Genomic DNA, 20,787 nt, shown 5'->3' on the forward strand with positions numbered 1-20,787 from the left:
GAGAGGACAGGAAATCATCTGCCCTGAAAATACATTACCTAGACAACCAGAAACATCCTCTAGCAACCAATTGTCAGCATGAAGGCATGCACAATGACCAACTCACTCTCTGTTTGGTCTCAGCTTCAAAACTAGTACTAAAAGTATTTTACCATAAGTCAAAAATCTACAAAGATCATTTAAAATAGCATCGTTATGCAGTTAAAGTCCAAACATCTGTTTGAAAATGGCAAATTTCTACTACCTCTCAACACACGCTTTGTTAATATGTAATTAGACTTGTTGTGGATAATCTGGTTTAATTATGTGCACTGAACATTACAAATGTTTGACTTGTGTAGCCCTTTTTTTGTCTGACTCATTAATACCAGCGTAGTAGAAAAAATGCTCTCTGTTTCTCCCTAGAGTGTGACATAATTTAGCTGTCTGTCTCAATTAAGCTCTCCTCTATTAAAAGAAATTTGTTGGCAAGTGCAAATGTTGCTGACTCTGGCAAAACGGATTCACTGAACAACAATTCTCATAACTTGCTGTGTTATTTGCTTCATTCTTCAGTGAACTGATAAAAAAACCATTTTACTGGCGTGAAAAAAGATAACAAATGTGCTTGTAATAGGTCACGGGAGAGGTGATATTAACTGTCTGCTGTTGTTGTCTCAGTTCTAACCTCTCTGTCCATCTTTCACCTCTCTTACTCCCAGTCTCTGGAGACTGCATTAAAGTACTGCAACTACTTCTTCACGTCCACGTTCGTGATCGAGGCCTCTCTCAAACTGGTAGCTTTTGGCTTTCGGCGCTTCTTCAAGGACAGGTACAGTCCCGGCTGCACTAAATCTTTGAAGCATGCAAAACTGATAAAATCTGTTATGTTATACTATAGCACCAGCAGCAAGTTAATCCTTGTACAGTCCATATTCTGGTATTATATACCACGGCCTTATCTCTTATATTTCTTCCTAATAGAGAAGCAGCTGCTTGCTGTGGCCAGCTAAGCTCTGAGAGACGACAGGAAAAAAATACAAGATCACAGATTCAAGGGCAAAACTTACACACGCAGATTACTTTGTGATTATGTCTTCCAGCACTCCTATACCTTCTTATAAATTGAATCATCTATTAAATGTACATAGAACCAGATTTGTCGTTAGTGAAAGCCGCCGTGTTCCCCCACCATGTTTGACTACAGTGGCCGTGATGGACATCTCCCTGTCAACTAATTGTGTTTTACGTATTTGCCTAGAGACCGACTATATATGTAAAACACCAAAGGGGAAGGAGAAGTTATAGGTGTTTGCATGCGATGGAGCGACATTTTAATTTGTGTCTGCAACTTCCGACTCAAGATATGAAGCATCATACCTATGTTTTATCTGCAGAGGAACTAACACGTGAAGGAAAGAGACAACGTTACCAGCAACTTCATCAAATATCATCCTCTTCCTCCTCTCAAGTCAGACAAACATGCTTATTTATTCCCAATATTGTTGCAGTCAGTTATTGTCTGCAAATTAGATATGCAACACTCCTGTCTCCGTACAGCTACCAGCTGTTGTTAGTGTCCTAAAAATTACGCTTTCTCTCTGACATACATTTTCATTACGTTCTCGCATCATATTTATTCACGTAAGTGTCTCAAGAGTTCAACAAGTCAGACAGTTTCACCAACACCTGCTAATAGCAGCTAACCCTGTTAAGTCTAATTGTTGAATGTTGTCATTGGGCTTCTTAAATTTGTAAGTCTGAGTTCAATCTATAGGATCAAGACATCCCTTTGATCCTGACCACCTGTCCAGCCACTCTGTGCTGGGGGAGGATTTATTGTACATACATCCTATCTGCAAGATCTGTTTCTTCTGTTGTAAGCTTCCTGCTTTTATGACCCTTTTGGTCAGCAGGAGGTCACACACACGCACACACACACACATTCTTGCACATGCATATACGTGCTTACACATACACACACACACACAGTGCCTTGTCTTAGAACCACTGGGGGTTTTACAGAGGGAGGTGCTCGTGCTGTGACGTGTATTGTAACAGTTTGTCAATAAATAGCTGCGAGGGAAGCTGCTCTTGGGGGGATTTTGGGCATGAGACAGGTTAGGAGCGTGAGCTCCAAGAGCTGGTTCTTGACCAAAAACTTTCCTCGTTAGCGAGTGAAAAACCGGTTGTAGATGTTCTGTTATGTCTTGATGTCTTCATGATGAATAAGTCTCTAAACTAGCGGGGCTTGTGGAAACACAGACCCAACAAACCCCAGCTAACAGTGGCTAACAGAAGCAGAAACAGACAGAAACGTTCTGCATATCCTCAGGAACTCACCTCAGTATGTCTGTCATTGGCCACAAGTCGGCTTCTTTGACTCATTGACTCAGATCAGACTCCTTTCACAAAGTTTTACAGCCTCTTCCAGAGTAAATAGACGTGGACGTTTCTCACCCTGCATTGACAGCTGAGGTAAACGGTGGACTCACAGCACTCTACTGAAACTCTGGGGAGAATCAGGTCCAAACAGTTGCAGAAACATGCGAGCTGTGGTCATTATGAGTACAAATTGAATGTTTTTGCTCTCACAAAAACATGTTTTTCCTACAGGAATATACACTTGAATTTGGAACACAGAACTCAGTTTACTGCTATCTACTGACATCTAGTAGTGGAAATTTTATACATTGTACCTTTAAGAAAGATTGTTTATGTTTGGCACTAACTTTTGCCAGAAATTGTCAATCCACAAAAAAACAGCCTACAGTGAATGAAAATAGGGACTGTAACAGGTATCATACAAAGAGCATAATATGCAATCTCAAAAAAGGTGAAGAAGACCATTTTTAGAGAATGCTTGCTTTCTTATTCCACACGTTTCAAGTTCTGCACTTCTGTTCAGGTTGTTTATTTTCTCTTCAGGCTTTTGTGCCTAATTAGAACCACAAAGAGCTAAATCCTGCTTTAGATATCATTGGCAGGTATTTCCTGTGTGAGAATGCAGTGTCGGTGAGCCTGCTAGTATATTAACAGCATACACTATGAAGTTGCTAAGAGACCTGGTTAGATCTATGGACAGATGGATGGTGACAAAAATGTGTTGTTTAAATATAACCAACCGACTATGCCAGCACTGTGTAAAGAGAATAAGATCCAAGCCCCTTTTACACAAGTTTTTGATGATGTCATCGGTCAATTATATGGTGAATGTTTAATTTAAAAACACGATCCAACTGTGCAGGTGCAGAAAGTCTTGAATTTTTAACTCATTTCCATATCTTCACCCAGCATCATAGCAATCCTGCAGGGCTCTTCTCTCAGTTACGTATACAAGACCGTGGAGCAGCTGTGAGAGTGTTGGCGAATATTATTCGACCCTACTATGTAGATTTATTATTGCTGCTTCCGATCCATTTCAAGAACTGTGCTGGAGAAAATTGCTATTGGTTATTTCTGCCCCTCTTGCTTTCAAAATTACTTCTTCCGACCTATTTGAATGTCCATCTTTCTATGTGTCTCAGTTTTAGTTAGTCACGGTATTTCTTCTAGTGTGCATTACATTTCATGGCTCTCTTTCTCTATGTCCTTCCTCTCTCTTCTTTTGCAGCACCTTTGTCTTTTTCTGTCTTCACCCTTGTGTGTCTTTTTGGAAACCCCTGGGTTTATTAGGCAACCCTGTTTTGAGTGTGTTTACACTGTGTGAGTCTGTCTGTGTGCCGCTTCTTGTTGTTCCGGCACTAAGATATTGTCTAGCGTGAAACGCAGTGGGGAAACATTCCCCCGGGCAATAATTTTGCTGTAACCTGAGTGAAAAGTGAAGGAAACGTTGCTACATTTAAAAAAAAATAAGGGGGGAATGTATATTTAAGGAAGTGCACATGTCATTTAAAGTAAGAAAGGTCAGGTCTCTTTCATATATAAGGGTTTTAAAGGTTCTTTCATAATATAGCTACTCAACAACAATATAACTGAAGAATGTCCTCTTTATGTTTGTTGTCTGATGAGATTATGCGATGCTTGTTTCAGAATTAGCATTACAATATGAAGTTTGCATCAAAACTTTGACAAAAATATCAAAATCCACATTATTTATTTAACTTTACATTCATGAATTCTCCCACATGAGCCATTTAGTAACTCTTTTTTTGACCAATAAAATGACAACAGGCTACATAAATCACTCAGCAGATATTGTTTCTTTGTCCAAGTTTGCATTGTATTCAAACTCTTATCCTACTATTATTATAAATATTCATAGCTGGAGCAGGCCTTAGGGTAATGGTGAGCTGTTACCAATTCTTCTGCCAAGTCAGTTGTGCGAAAGTAAGGCCAATTATGCACAAATGTGATGTAGAACATTAATATTCATTGGGAAATTAACATGACACCGACCATGATGTGTGCAGTCATGAAATCCTGAGCAATTCATCCTCGTTCTCCTTTTTTTAAGACTCACATTATATTCCGTCGGGTTCGGTATTTTTCCGGTATGTTGAAAAGTCGTTGTGCGTGTCTGTGTGTGTAGGTGGAACCAGTTGGATTTGGCCATTGTGCTGTTGTCAGTGATGGGCATCACCCTGGAAGAGATTGAGATCAATGCCTCGCTCCCCATCAACCCCACCATCATCAGGATCATGAGGGTGCTCAGGATAGCACGAGGTATACCACAACCCACAGAGGCACACGTCCTTAACCTGCCCATGGTGTTTTCTTATGCCTCAAACTTCATCTTACATTACTTCTTTTATTATTTTATATTTTTATACATGTGCTTGTCCCTTACCCGTTTCCTAATTTACCATTTTTCCAGAGAAAATTAGTCAGAGGTTTTGTGTGTTTTGCTTCTGTTTCAGTTTTCTGTAGCTGTTGTTTGAGCTATAGTGTGCCCAGCTGTTCTTTAATATCACCCAGCAGTCGAGATAAATTAAAAGTCATGTATATTTCCACATCGCTAATTTCAATTTAGTTCTCACAAAATGATTGTGTTCATTATTTTTGTAAATGAAGCTTTTGAAAATGAAATCAGAGGAGCCTAACAGAAGCTTAGCAGGTGTAATCTCTCATGTCCTGGAAGCTTTTTATGTTAAATATTACAGACATGTTCATTTTTGTTTGATTTAACTTGTGGAAGTGATGAATGTTTCTTTATGTGTTTAATTCAATCTATGAAACAGCATTTAGGGAGCCTTCAAACCTACCGCTGAACGAAGACACATGGATAACGATGACTAGTTGTGTTGACTGCTTAAGAATTTTAGACTGGCCTACTGACTGACTGAGTAACTTGAAAAAGAGGCTCACTGAGGTTGATATCAGTATCCAGATATCACTGAGATTTGCTCTTGTTTTTAACTTGACTCTCATTTTGCATCTGTGCTCTAATAAATCTGGGGAAATTGAAGGACCAGTTCTTTGGGCTGTCCTCTTAACTTCACACTGTGGGGGATAAAGGCTAATTACATCAATCTCACTTAATCCTCGCCCTCTCTTACCATCACCCTCTGCCCTCCATAATTCTGTTCAGGGACCTCTGAGTGGACCCATGGGTAATATGCTAACTAAACAGCAGCCAGTGGTAATTAAGAAGCAAGTGGGGTATTTGATGATGAGTGTGAGGGCTACTGGTGACTTTTAGTCTTTCTTCTCTTAACATTTTTGCCACTGTGTATGAATGTTAACTAATTTGTAACTGTGAGAGAGAATATTAAAATGTTCCACAGTCGTTTCATACAAGTGGATTAATTCCAACTCGCTAGTGGGATAATACAATAGAATATTCATCCGACTGTTTTGTTGTATGTTGGCAGTTATTGTTAGTTTTTCTCTAAAAGTGTCCAGTACAATGAAATGTTACAGCAACATTAAAAGAAAAATATTATTGTTCATTTTGAGATTAAACTCTCAGAGTAAATTCAGAATGTGGAGATGAAATTTGTCGTTTCAAGTCAAATAACTGCCACAGCGTTTATGCCGTCTACTAAATGCCTGTGTAGAAACAGCATGATCAGCTGTCTTTTTGTGTCTTGTTGTAAATCATAGTGTGACCATTAGTAATCTGCCCATTGATGTTTCATTTCATTGTTTCATTTTGCGCAAATCTGGCCAAATTTCTGTGGTCTTTCCTACTGACTATATGCATCTTTCTGTCCTTATATTTGTCACCACACAGTGTTTATGTGCTAAAAAAGAAAGAATTTATTTGTACTAAAAGCAATTCTAAAGTACGATTTAACTAACCCATCTAATAAAACATTGTAATTATTTTCAAATTGTTACTTTGACTTTATTCTCAAAATGAATAATAACATGTTTTTTTCTTAATGTGGCCCTAATACTCCTTCAAAGTCCAAGGACTGCATTTGAACAAATAAAATCTCATTTAATGTTTTTAGCATGACCCAGTATAATAATAATCTACCCCACAATATAATGACCGTGCTTGTGAATTATTAGCTGGCAGGGATGCTAGCTTTTCCCTTGAACTAATGGTGTAAGCCTTAGTTTTTCAGTGTTATAAACTCTTTGTAGGCTTGACATTTTTAATGAACCAGATGGACACATTCAAAACAGTCAGTGAACAAACAGCTCTACCAGCTAGACTTTGAGTGTAAGTATTGCCTAGCTGCTACTCCAAAATAGTCAACAGGTATATAGAAATGAGAAGGCTATTATTTGTGTTCATTTTATATTTTGTATAAAAATAAAACCCAGAGAAGTGAAAAAAGAAAGATGACAAATGCAACCATTAATTTGGAAGTGTAGCACATTTAGCCTCAGAAGCAGCTGTCTCCCAGAGAAACTTTTTCCTATAACTTGGAAAACAAACAAAAACAAATACTGGAAATAAAATACTGTTACTATGCAAATATGCTCAAATTTATATATACTTTAAAAACTATATAAATTACATGTTTTTTACAATACTCAGTTTTTAGCTAAGTATTTACTGTTGTCTGATTCTTAGCTAACTGTGGACGAGCTGCAGTGAAGACAGGGGAAACCAGTCTGTCTGATCCACGTTCAGACTCATTAAATTCCCTTTCTGCCTTACTCTGATGCTGGACTTGAAGTTCAGCAGGTTGTTTCAACCACGCCTATCAGCCTAAACACTTAAAGTTGCCAACATGTGGTTGGTTGATTAGATATTTATGCTAGCAAGCAGTTGAACTGTTGTCCCGAACAAAGTGACCAATGAGGATATATAGTGTTACTGAGCAGTCATAATATCAACCACAGAACTATAATTTATATCCTACAGATACCAAATTAGATGTAATATGAAACCTGACATTGAAATAATGTACAGCCATGCTTTTTTACGAACTGTAGCATTGCTGAGGCTAATTTCCAACCAGGTGCCAAAACAATCATCATATGTCATAGTTCATTAGACAGAAGTCCTCCTTCAGAACTGTAGATATTTAATTGCAGTACCAGATCTTACAGGACAAAGTCCCAGCGGTCAAAATATAGTCAAAGTTATTAAAATGATTGGCAAACAGCATTTTTTTTAAAAAGTCGCTGTGATCGAGCATTAAAGACTCTAAAATGTTTTCAGCAAATAAAGGCAGCAACTGCCTGTAAGTAAAGCTGTTGGCTGTATGTTTTGGTGAAAAGGTTATTAAGAGTTGTTCTCTTCGTGGGCTGTAACCACTGCTTTCACCCTCTCTTTGTCACGCACTGTGTATCTTCACTAAGAACTGTGAAGAGCAGCCCATCTCCCAGGAGGTTATATTGTTCCTTGCTGTTCTCTGTGAGAATACTCTCATGTTTTCCTCTGGCTCCAGTAATTACCGAGTTCCTCCAGAAATTGGACATCTGGGAATTGTCGAAGGTCGCTTATGATGAGCTGGGAAACCTGTTCCATGTATTGATCGTTTACTGTCTCTCTTTCTCTCTCTGCCCACACCTTATGTATCTATCTTGACTTTTCTCCTCCATCCCTCTGGTGTCTTTAGTCTTTCTGTCTTTGGTATTACTTCTCTTCACTCTGTAGGTGTTGTTGGTTGTTTATCACCCCAACACGTAGGTCAAGTGTCACGTACAGACACAGACTTATGCAGTTTTACCCATGGCTATAGTTTTCTCTGACCCTGTGTGATCTCTCTTCAGTGTTGAAGTTGTTGAAAATGGCAACGGGGATGAGAGCTCTTCTTGACACCGTGGTCCAAGCTCTGCCTCAGGTATGAGTCATCACACACACACACACACACACACACACACACACACACACACACACACACACACCCCAGAGCTTATCTCAAGAGCACCCAGGAGTTAATTAACATTTGTGAAATGATAAATGACCAGAGTCGATAAACGCTCTCTGAGAATAAGAACTTTTAAAAAGTCAGGTTATTAGAAAAATTTTTGCCCTTAATCTTATGACACTTGGTAAATTTCCATGGCTGCTCTAATTTATTCAGGAATTTTAAAAAAAACACCGACACACACTCGCAGTTAAGATTTCTTTTTTTTTTTTCATTCTTACCACCGTTAATGGGAACAGAGCAGCAAATGTGCTCTGCTCCCCTGTTGCACTGAAAGACTCTTGGTCTCAAGCCTTTGCTGATATTAATGGATGGTTTTGTGGAATCTGAGGGGACACAGAGACACTGTAGATCGACTATTTTAGCTGGGGATGTTTAATAACTTATTAGGAGTTCAGTAATGTTGAGATATTTTACCAGCACGTACTCCAGTCACACTCTGCTCTTTTGGGACTCAACACAGGTTTATAATTTTGCTTCTGTACACCACCACAGTCAGTTCAAACTGAAATGATCTAAATTTGCTTGAAGTGCAGACTTTAAGCTTTAATTCATGGCGTTTAACAAAACTACTTAACCCTGCAGGAATTACAGCAGGTTTTATACCCACACTCTCCCATTTTCAGAGGCTCAAACGTAAACGGACAAAGTCACTTTAGATTTATGGATTATTATTATTTTTTGTCCTTTTTTGATCCTTTGGATCTTGGCTTTAATATCTCATTTTTCTGTCATGACAATTCTTGGGTTGCTTTTGCTTTCACCTCTTACCCATGTGCACTGCAAAGAGCCATAAAGTCAGCTCTGCTGAAGCTGAGCAGAGGGCGTAGCCCATCAGCTATCACTTCTATCATGAGCTGTTTTACTCCTTCCACATAATTTTCTTTTCCAATCATTTTGATACAAATTAGTCTTCATCAAAGATTTTTCTCTAAAACTGGGCGTCTCCTTCAGATGTTTTTAGTCAAGTCTAATCTGACCTAATCTCACCTTGTTGTAAATCCTCTCGATTTCATCTGTATTTCTATGTATTTCATCTCTAGCTTGTAGACTTGATGACAATGACAAAGGGTTTTTTCTTTACCACGACTATAATTTACAGTTATCGATTTTATCTTTTTTTCAATGGTCTTTTGGTGTTGCCACATTTTTTTCCTTTTTAAGATTCATTTTGGGATTTTAGCCAAATGATGGCCTCTTTTTCTGGCATCATCATGTTCCCTTTCAGTCGATTCACTCGGTACAACACATAAGTATGGGATATCACGCCCTCGCGTGTCCTGGCTGAAGAAACCTTTATTCACGCCTTTACGGCAGATGACGTGTGATGACACGCGCAAGGCCCCGCCCGCACATATAGCCGCTGCCATCACCGTCATCCCTCAGTTCTTACGCTCTTCACCTCGCTGAGAACACCTCTGCTGAGTTGGGCTAGCTAGCTACTGCTAGTTAGCTCCGTTGTCTGCCAACTTGAACCTAGCTTAACTGCCCCTGTTGGTGTTAGCCTCCACCGCCCAGCTGGTGCGTAGGCTGCCCGCGGAGCGCTATTTTCAAGTTTTTCTTGTGCAGCGTTTCGCTTTGCGTTTTGGGAATGGACTCCAAACCGAAGCGAGCAAAGCAGAAATCTTCTGTTCGCCCCTGTCCTCAGGGATGTGGTTTCTCTTTGCACGACAGCGACCAGCACGATGCCTGCCCTGTCTGCCTGGGGATCGTCCACGCTAGGAGAGCGTTGACGGAGCCCGAAGCTTGTGCATTTTGTCGCCAGCTCCGACGCTCGACCCTGGAAAGACGGGTGACGTTTGTGGAAAGAGTGCTGGGACGCTCGGCTGTCGCACGGCATGACCCTCTTCTTTCCGAGTCTGGAGCCCCGGCTTCGTCCGAGTCCGAAGACGAAAATTTTCAGGTCGATGTCCCCGCGATTAGCTGGGCTGACCACATGGAATACGTTGACGGGTTAGCCGATGACGGACCGGAACCATGCAGGAGCGCTGACGGGCTTCAGCCTGGGTTGAAGCCCGCCAGCGCTCCCCAGGAAGACGATGACGTGCTGGACATCGGCCTGGACATCCATGGTTTGTCGGAGGATGAGCAGGAGAGCTCATTGTCGACCCAATATGCCGCCGCTGCTGCGCCGGTCGGCCACGATGACACCTCTCTTTTCTCCCTGTTTCGCCGTGCCGCTGAGAAGCTGCAGGTGGACTGGCCCTCTCCTCCACCAGCTCGGAAGCCGTCGCGGTTTGCGGGTTTTTTCCTTCCACCGGAGCCCGCAACGGCCAAAAACTGCCTCCCCATGTTCCCAGACTTTCTCTGCGAGCTAACAGCGTCATGGGACAAACCTCTGTCTACCCGCGTCACTGTGCCCGGCTATGGACAGTACATGGAATTGGACGGCGCCGAGGGAGCTGGTTTAGCTAACCCACCCCCTATGGAGCCGTCTCTGGCTGCTTATCTGGCCCCGTCCCATAACCATGGTGTCGGTGGCCCCGCAACTCTGCCGTCCAAGCACTGCAGATTCTCGGCCTCGCAGCTGGAGAAGATTTATCGGGCTCAGGCCGGCACCGCTCGAGCCATGAGCTCCGTCACCATGCTCCAGACGTACCAAGCAATGTGCCTGGCGGAGCTTGGATCGCTGGTTCCGGAGGACAGCCCGCTGTCACCTCTTCTTAACGAGGTTAGAGTCACCACGGATTACATCCTCCGTGCGTCTCGCTGTGCAGCGCTCTCCCTGGGCAGAGGGATGGCTTCGACAGTGGTGGCGCAGAGGCACCTGTGGCTGACCCTCTCCGACGTCCCTGATAGAGACAGAGCTGTGTATCTGGACGCACCAGTGTCTGCGGCTGGGTTATTCGGACATTCACTTGAAGCCATTCAGGCTAGATTCGATCTGAGGAAGAAGCAGACGGAAGCTCTGCGCGACATCATCCCCAGACGCCAGCCCCAGCCCACTGCTAGCTCTCACAGGCCCGCCGCTCCTCTGACAGCTGGCAAGAGACCGGCGCCCACTGCTGGAGTGGGAGGGCCGCCGGCGAGAGCACGTACTCCGGCCCGAGCTCCACGCCAGTCGGCCTGGGGCAAAGGCCCTCCCCCGGGCCCCCGACGGGACCCGACGCCCAGGAGGAAGAAGCCTCAGCCCTCCTAGCTGTGATTGCGAGTGGGGAAGGGATCCGGCAGCAGGGAGACGCTGCTCTTACCCCTCTGTTGCCGCACAAGAGGTGCCGCTTAAGTTCTGTTCAGGTTGTCAGCCCCAGAAGGCGCTGCACTTCCCTATCGCGGTCTCCCAAGCACATAACCCCTGCACACGGTTCAGATGTGTTGAATGTTCAAGCGACCACATCGAGTGTTCCCGCTGTTTTTCATTGTTATGCCCCGGAAAAGGTGCACCCAACAAAATGTATAAATGTACATGTTCCCATGTTGCAATCAATAAAGAGTGTTGTTTACTCTCAAACAATCTCAAATGCTCAACCTGCAGGCGAAATGAGCCAGGTCAGGCAGGGGATGCAGTCCCCTGCAGACACACTGGGGGGCGACGGCGCCCCGCCGTCAGTGCTGCAGGCCAGTCGGCTGGCTGCTCACTTCCCTCAGTGGCGCGCTTGCGCCCCCTCTCCGTGGGTGCTGCAAACCGTTGCCATGGGTTACCGGTTGCAGTTCCGGGTCAAGCCGCCTCGTTTCCAAAGAGTCGTGAACACGATTGTCAACCCCGAGGCAGCCTTGGTACTCAGAGAGGAAATACAGGCGCTATTACAGAAGAGAGCAATACGGGTGGTCCCCGCTTCGGAGACGGACAAAGGTTGGTACAGCCGTTATTTTGTCATTCCGAAGAAAGGGGGAGGGCTTCGTCCCATCCTCGACCTGCGAGTCTTGAACACGTACCTGCGAACGTACAGGTTCAAGATGCTAACGCTCAGACAGCTCCTGAGTGCAGTCGGCCCGGGAGATTGGTTTGCGACAATCGATCTAACAGATGCTTATTTTCATGTCGCTATACACCCGAAACACAGGCAGTTTCTGAGGTTTGCATTCGAGGGCGTAGCCTACGAATACCTAGTGCTGCCGTTCGGGCTGTCGCTCGCTCCCCGCACCTTTACGAAATGTGCCGAGGCAGCGCTAGCGCCCCTCAGGAAGAGGGGCATCCGCATCTTAGCCTACCTGGACGACTGGGCTCTCGTGGCTTGCTCCAGAGAACAGGCGGAGACGCAGCTGTCGCGGGTTCTGTCACACATTCAGACACTGGGGTTCTCTGTGAACTTTCAGAAGAGCTCGCTAATCCCAGGTCAACAGATCGCTTTTCTCGGTCTGGAAATATGCTCTCTTTCCAGCCGCGCACGGTTGTCAGAGCACAGAGTGGCCGCGTTTCATCGCTGCCTCGCTCAATTTCAGCGGGGACGCAGACTGCGTTTCCAGACGATATTGCGCTTGTTGGGCATGATGGCATCTATGATCGCCGTAGTGCCGCTTGGGCTGTTGAAAATGAGAGCGTTTCAACGCTGGACTCTCTCTCACCGTTTGTGTGCTTCGCGTCACCTCCGGAGGAGGCTGCCGGTAACTGCGTCTTGCATGCTAGCTCTCCGTCCTTGGAGGGAGCCCGGGCTACTGCACCAGGGCTCTCGGATTGGGAGGGTGTTGTTTCGCAAGGTGGTGTCCACAGATGCTTCCCTAAGTGGGTGGGGAGCGCTGTGCGAGGGTGCGTCGGTGAGAGGGATCTGGTCCGCGGCTCAGCGCCAGCTGCACATCAACCACTTAGAGCTGTTAGCAGTGTTCTTAGCTCTAAAGCGTTTCCGTCCAGTCCTGCAGGGCCAGCATGTCTTAGTCAGGACGGACAATTCAACAGTGGTGTCTTATATAAACAGGCAGGGAGGAACACGCTCTCTTCCCCTGTTGCAGCTGTCTCGCTCTCTGCTGTTATGGTGCAGTGTTCATTTTCTGACTCTAAGAGCCACCCATGTCCCGGGCCACCTGAACCTGGGGCCGGACCTTCTCTCCAGGGGGGGTCCTCTGGTGAGAGAATGGAGGTTACACCCTTCAATGGTGGCTCAGATTTGGGATCTATTTGGCGAGGCGCAAATGGATCTTTTTGCTTCCAGGGTGAATGCTCACTGCCCCCTGTACTTCTCCATAATCGACCACGATGCACCCTTGGGCTTGGACGCGCTAGCGCACCAATGGCCGGACGTGCTCCTGTATGCATTTCCCCCAGTGGAAATGATATCTCCAATTCTGGAGAGGGTGCGTCGGCATTCCCTCTCTCTGATCCTGGTGGCCCCTTGGTGGCCCGCGAAGTCGTGGTATGCAGAAATAATCAGCCTGCTTGCGGCAAGTCCTTGGCAGCTTCCTCTCCGCAGGGATCTCCTCTCTCAGGCGGGGGGGGAAGTGTTTCATCCGCGCCCGGATCTGTGGCACCTTCATGCTTACCTGCTGAGAGGTTAAACTTGGTTGCTAAGGGTCTGCCGCCTAGTGTGGTAGCGACGATTCAGAGCGCCAGGGCCTCGTCTACTAGAGGCTTGTACGCTTACAAATGGCGAGCCTTCGAGCGATGGTGCCAGGACCGCCACACTCTCCCATTTCAGTGCTCTATTGTGGATGTTTTGACATTCCTGCAGGAGCTGTTGGATAAAGGCCTTTTGTTTTCGACGATCAAGGTTTATTTAGCGGCTATATCTGCTTGTCATATCGGTTTTGACGGGGTGACACCAGGTGCGCATCCCCTCGCCGTGCGTTTTCTGAAAGGGGTTCGCCGGCTGAGGCCCGTGCTTAAGTCCAGTGTCCCGGCTTGGGACTTGTCTTTGGTGCTGGAGGCCCTTTGTGGCCCTCCGTTTGAACCCGTTGAGTCGGTAGATATGAAACTTCTTTCGTATAAGACCGCATTACTTCTCGCTTTGGCCTCGGCGAAGCGAGTGGGGGACCTTCATGCGCTGTCTGTGCATCCTGCCTGCACACAGTTTTCTCCTGATGGCCGCAAGGTCGTATTGCGTCCGAATGCCGCCTATCTTCCCAAGGTCATGCCTGCATCTTATAGTTCAATGGAGTTTGAGTTGCTGAGCTTTTGCTCCCCTCCTTTTGAATCTGAGGAGCAGAGGAGGGTGCATTCTCTTTGTCCGGTGCGTGCGCTACGCACCTACATTGAGCGCACTCGGGATGTGCGTTTGTGTGACCAGTTGTTTGTCTGCTTCGCTAATCCAAATAGAGGTAGAGCTCTGTCCAGACAGAGGCTGTCCCACTGGATTGTAGAGGCTATCTCGCTGGCATACAGCACCGGAGGTTTTGCGTTGCCCCACGGGGTGGGAGCTCATTCCACCAGGGGGATGGCGACCTCATGGGCTCTTTTTAGAGGGGTGCCTGTGGCTGATATTTGTGCAGCGGCTAATTGGGCGTCGCCGCACACTTTTGTGCGGTTTTATCGGTTGGACGTTACAGCCCCTTCGGTGGCTCATGCTGTCCTTTCTGCTGGGTCTACCACTCACTAAGGATGTGGTGGTCCCGTTCCGGTTCGGTGGCTGCTCTGCGGGGCGTGTATATAGGTCCCATACTTATGTGTTGTACCGAGTGAATCGACTGAAAGGGAACGATTAGTTATGTCTATAACTTCTGTTCCCTGAAGGAGAGGAACGAGGTACAACACAGGGTGGCCCCACTGAGCAGTTGGCTCGGTGAAGAGCGGCTATCGAACTGAGGGATGACGGTGATGGCAGCGGCTATATGTGCGGGCGGGGCCTTGCGCGTGTCATCACACGTCATCTGCCGTAAAGGCGTGAATAAAGGTTTCTTCAGCCAGGACACGCGAGGGCGTGATATCCCATACTTATGTGTTGTACCTCGTTCCTCTCCTTCAGGGAACAGAAGTTATAGACATAACTAATCGTTTTGGAACCTCAGATTGAGACTTCCAGTTAGCAGCTACCTTTTATCTAATACATTTGTCATAGAATATCAAGTGAACGGGATTTCTTTGACCATAAAACTGCTTGTCAGTCACTGTGCAGTTCATTTTGAGCCTCTGAAAATGAGCGACTAATAGATAAAATTGCTGCAATTTCTAAACTGTTAATATATGAATTACCTTTTAAAACCCGTTGAATTAAAAATGAAAGTTTGCACTTCAGTCACATCTTAAATCCACTGTGGTGGAGTACAGAGGCAAAATGACAAAAAAAGCTTATGGATCTAAGCATGGGTCATATTTAACGAGATATACAGAAAATTCTAAAATGTGTAAAGTGTCAAGCTTTTTTAAAAAGAAAATTGGTCAAACTAGAGGGGAAAGAAAGCTGTGATGTATTGGAACTGTCAACTCTTGGAAACATATCCTTATTCGAGGCATTTCTAATGGAGTGAGTCAGCAGCAAGAAGTTCTTTCTCCTGGGTGTCTGGGAGGATTTTTGTCTCCCTGATGTTTGGATTGCAAAATTTGTGCACATATATAAATTATAGTCACAGAAAATGTCTCTGCTTCAGTAAGCCTCGCATTTATAAAAGCAAGCTCTTTCATTTTCAGTTTCACAAAAACAAAATCGACATGAACACACACAAACTCAAGGTTTCATTGGTAAATAGTAAATGAAATACTGTTAAATTCAAAATGCTGGCAGATATTAATTTAATGCCATTGTTATTTTTAAGTGTCCAATAAAAAAAAGCATAAAAAAGCCAAATTATCAGCTGTTCTCTGAAAAAACAATAACAGTTGAGGCTTCACTGTGATGCATTATAAATAGCATACTACTGTGTATTTATATATTAGTAAAAATGGGAAGAAAGCATTCAATCGTATAGATCCTGGAAGTGTTCCAGTATCATTTCATCTATATTTTTTCTTTTTCACAGGTCGTTTCATGATAGATTTATTGCCACTGTGCTATGACACAAAAGCCATTAGTTGATCGTTTGTAATGTTACTGCAACTCTGTGTAGAGCAAATGAAGCATGTAATTGGCATTGTCTATACGATATAGCAGTAGGCTCTGTTGTTAAATAAGTTCATTTTGCAGCATCCGCACATTTTTCATGAGGTCAATTTTACCTTTTGTAAAGTGAGCACGTAACAAGCCAGAACATCAATGTTTTCTTCAGTAGAGCACGTCTTCACTGAAGCCAGAAGAAAGATAGCTTAATAGCAAGTATGCACAGTTATGCTTGCACAGTAGAAAAATCAAATGCATGAGTGTGCTGTGACCTTTTTTTTCTGGTCCACCTAGAAATTGTCTCAGAATTTCTCTCAATTACACCAACTGGCATCCCTCTGCTAGGCACCAAAGAAATATACAGTGGTTTTAAAAATGCCTATATAAGAAGAAGTAGTGTCTTGTGACCTTTTCTGCTTGTGTTTTAAATGTGTCTCAAATACAAGTTCTTTGCTTAAGGACAGAGAACAGTAGGAGGGTTGTGCTCCATGGTTTAGCGATGTCTTTGTCCTTAACGGTCTGTGTCTGTAAAGAAAACAAATCATCCTGCTTGTTTTCAGTTGGGATTTGAAGTGGGTGGCCTTGACCATATGCCAGTGTTTCTCATATCACATTATGGAGAAAGAATTTACCTTGAAGAAAAAAATGTTCCTCCCAATGGCACCAACAACATTTTCAGGACACACTTTTAAAATGTAGTAGATGGCTTTAGATTTTAGATTCGTTTACCGGAAACCAAAAGATGTACACGACACAGGATGCTCCAACTTCAGCTACCTTGTTGATCATTGTGTTGCTTCCTTAGCATTCAGTTGTCTGTTTCACATTGTATAGCAACACTGCTCCTGAAGCTTGCTTTCAGTCTCTGCTCAAGGAATCCAAAAACATCAGATGGGTTTAAGTTGCAAGCTGCAGACTGCTTCAGGCCGAGGCATGGATTTTTTTTTACATCTATCATGAGAAGAACGCTCTCCTCAGGCATTGCCTAACCTCTCCTCTGTAGTGTATATACATTCATTTCTGCTTATCTCCTTCTCTCATTATATGCAGTCCTCCACTGTGATCTCACCTCCTGTAAAAACTAAAACACATTGTATGCTATCCCCAGCTTCTCTCAGTTCATTTGACTGTCTAATAGAATCCTACATTCACCTATTTAAAAGCACCCCACTGCCTTCCCTGTGAAGTGACTTAGCTAATGGTGTGATGCTAGTGCCTACTACTGCACCCACAGGGGCCCTTTATCCATCTACATCTACACTGTGACCATCCACATCAACCGATTCACACATATTACAGTGTCACCCAGAACTGTGCAATACAATGACGATGCTGCGTAAACCTGCCTTGCAACTATTTCTGAGCCAATGAAATTCTTCTCCAGTCCTGGAGAAGCACCAAACAGGAACAAACAGGAACAAAACTGCAGTTAATCATGTTTCATCATGAGACAGACAAGGCCTTGCTGTGTGATTCACGGATGATAACAAGCAATGCAAAAGGAACATGAAGGTTCTGGTTTCAAATATAAACTCATAAATAGTGAAATCCTGTTATATTAAGTACCGTTATCTCTGAACTCTGACAGGGGAAATAGGAGGAGGAGTTGGAAACTACTGAGTCAGTTTGCACAGTGGCTGAGCCCCCCTCACCTAACTGTGGAGGTCCACGTGATTCGATTCCACAAATGAATATAAGAAATGAATGCTTTTTCTTTATGTTCCAGGTGGGGAACTTGGGCCTACTCTTCATGTTGCTGTTTTTCATCTATGCTGCTCTGGGTGTGGAGCTGTTTGGAGAACTAGGTGGGTCTTTCAGACACCACTTTTGTTCCTACTAAAGGCTTTTTGGAGCATGTTTATCAAATATAATTAGATATCTGTAAAAACACTGCAATGAAAAACGCAGCATACAAGGAATGTTTGGATTTGCCTTTTTGACCTGGATTCATCTCCATTTGTACCACCTGCTCATTTGTTATGTCTCACTCTATGGACAGACGCAAAAGAAAGTGTAGCCAAGTACAGGATAGGGTAGGGGAAATTAAAGTAAGATGGAGAGAATGGGCCAATAGCTAGATTCGCAGGAGGGATAAAGGGAGTTGCGTGGAGAAGAATGACTGGAGCCACAGGTAAAGTTGCTATGAATTGTATTAAACTATTTAGCAACAATTTAACAGCATTTTATGAACAGGAATGAAAACATAAAATAAAATACAGTGACAGCAATAATAATAACAGTCAGAATCCTATCTGAGCTCAGATATGTCAGTCTTGCCGGCTTAATAGTCAGTGTTCAGTCAAGTCAAATCCAACAGGTCAAAAGTTTGTGATTGGTGCGATTTCGTCCTACCGCACTGTTGCAATTGTTCGTGAGAGAAGAGCAACCTGCCCTTCTGGGCCAACTCAGAATGGCTGTGGTTCGGTTCGGTTCAAAGGGAAAGGCTCGCCATCTTCCTCGTCAGGAAGAGATCCAGGTCTCACGATCCCATAAAAAAACCTAGCCTGTAAACAACAGGACTATTACTAATTCAGTTCACACTCTAATGATATACATGGCCATATGTAAATAATGTAAGTGCTATAACAAAACAAGCACAAAACATTCATTCTAATTTCTAACTATAGTCTATACAGTGCATCTTAATCATGAATGCAATCTTTAAATCACAATCAGCTTATTCTATCGTCAAGGTGCACATTTCTATCAGAAATCAGAAATAAACCATAAACTATGGTAGATTATTTTTTTACAGTATTGCCCTTTAACTGAATTACAGGAGCATTGCTTTACACTGCATAGCAATGAAGCAATATATTATTTACACTCAATGTACAGAATAAAATTACCAAAAGAATATACAAAAACCCACAGGCTGTAGTTTTACAGTATGTGGTAACGTATCAGCACAGTAAGAATACACACGGACATCTATCCAGTGCCACTCGAGCATCAAATGTAACAAAATAAAATAGATTCATGACCTAAGATCAACATTAACTTATTCCATCATCTAATTTTAGTGCATTTAATATTCAACAAGTAATACTAGAACATCATCAGCACACAAGCTGAGTGCTCAAAATGTCTGAACTCAGTGAGAAACCCCGTGTGTTCTCCCACAGTGAAAACGTGGTCAGCTACAGCTATGAGCATTAGGCTAGTTAGCTTTTCAATTAGCCTGATTCGCCCAGTCCCAGTTTAACTCACCAGCACACTTCTAATGTTCAACTCTCAGAGAGGATCTTGTTCAACTCTCAGAGAGGATCTTGTTCAACTCTCAGAGAGGATCTTGTTCAACTCTCAGAGAGGATCTTGTCCACTTCATCCGCTCCCGCGCAGATCTACAACATTGAAATCGGGCCATTATATTCCCTGTTAACTTCTTGTTAGCTTTTTAGCTTCAAGGTTAGCTTAACAGCTTCTGACTCACCGCGATGGTTTCAAGGTCCGAAATGTTCACAATAAATCAGGTCCGTTTCTCCAAGGTCCATGCAGATCTCCGGTATGGATATTTGCTCAATTTATCAAGTTAATAGTTATTTTCCAGCGAAAAGCTTGGCGGTGAAAATCAGTGATGGTCTCGTGCACCTCCGTCTCTCTCTGTGTCTGAGCACGTGACGGTACAGAGCAGGGGAAGGCGGGGCTTGTTCCTTCCTAACCAGTAGGGGTGTTAAATATACTCTTTGGGTTTTATTCTTATATTTATAGTATTTATCTTTTATTATTGATTTATTTTTGATCAACTCAGTGATTAACAGAGTAATGATAAATCCCAATTAACAATAACATGTTGTAGTGCATTACTGAGTCGTGTAAACTCACTGGGTTACAAAAGATACAACTGACTGAGCCACGATTCACTCTTTACCATGTCTTGCTCATTTTGTTTTCTTTCCACTTGATGTTTGGTCTCAGTGTGTAATGCTGACTACCCCTGTGAAGGAATGAGCCGCCATGCTACCTTTGAAAACTTTGGAATGGCCTTCCTTACGCTCTTCCAGGTTTCAACTGGCGACAACTGGAATGGCATCATGAAGGTACTTTTGTTCTTCATCCTCATTTCATCATTTTGGGCTGGGTTATCTAATGGACCTAAATGATTGTTTTTCACTCCGCTTTACCTCAACTTGTCTCCAGTGGCAGTGTTGGACAGATTTTTTTAGATGAGACACCGTTTGAGCATTTCTAATTCTATTCTAATAACACATACATGCTTACGTTGAACTGGTTGGCTGATCGTATATAAGCTACTCCAACCTCAGCAGAGAAAGAGGATGAGAAGCTGAATTATAATTGAAGGTCTTTAGTTCAAATTTGTGGACTAGACCGTATTTAGGTTGGGGAAATGAGTGCGTAATGAGCGTGTCCTTTAGCAAAGATGATCCTGAAGATGTAAATGAGCACTCAGAGTCTACAGAGGATGAATGAAGATTCAAATTCACATTCACAAAAAGTGACTATTTCATCTGCCTCTTCAATTTCATCTATCACTTCAATCTTACTCTCCAATCACACCCAAGTACCCCGAGTACCTGGAGCTCTTAAAATTTTATAACAGCTCATATCCAGCTGTTAATCAGTGCTGATTAGGCTCTCTAAAAAGTGACTGTGGCTGAAAAGCAGATTTCTGG

The 20,787-nt window shown here is 43.6% G+C and overlaps 1 protein-coding gene and 1 long non-coding RNA gene across 4 annotated transcripts in view; one reads left to right on the plus strand and one right to left on the minus strand.

The window, feature by feature from the left end:
- The window catches only part of LOC113024643 (voltage-dependent T-type calcium channel subunit alpha-1I-like), a 159,396-nt gene that overhangs the window by 110,976 nt on the left and 27,633 nt on the right, over positions 1-20,787 (plus strand). For both annotated transcript variants that reach the window (XM_026171859.2, XM_026171860.2), the window contains 5 exons: positions 702-811; positions 4,511-4,644; positions 8,098-8,168; positions 17,880-17,958; positions 20,072-20,193. In XM_026171859.2, the coding sequence (XP_026027644.2) occupies positions 702-811; positions 4,511-4,644; positions 8,098-8,168; positions 17,880-17,958; positions 20,072-20,193 (516 nt within the window). The remainder of the gene's footprint in view (positions 1-701; positions 812-4,510; positions 4,645-8,097; positions 8,169-17,879; positions 17,959-20,071; positions 20,194-20,787) is intronic.
- On the minus strand, positions 18,286-19,980 carry LOC113024644 (uncharacterized). Of its 2 annotated transcripts, XR_003272694.2 has the most exons (3): positions 19,587-19,980; positions 19,364-19,497; positions 18,286-18,657 (listed from the first exon to the last, which is right to left on the minus strand). It is a non-coding gene; the product is annotated as an uncharacterized LOC113024644 (long non-coding RNA). The 2 variants fall into 2 exon arrangements; XR_013909558.1 differs by having other exon boundaries at positions 19,364-19,980.

Source organism: Astatotilapia calliptera, chromosome 6 (genome assembly GCF_964374335.1).
Source record: "Astatotilapia calliptera chromosome 6, fAstCal68.1, whole genome shotgun sequence".
NCBI classification, from domain to species: domain Eukaryota; kingdom Metazoa; phylum Chordata; class Actinopteri; order Cichliformes; family Cichlidae; genus Astatotilapia; species Astatotilapia calliptera.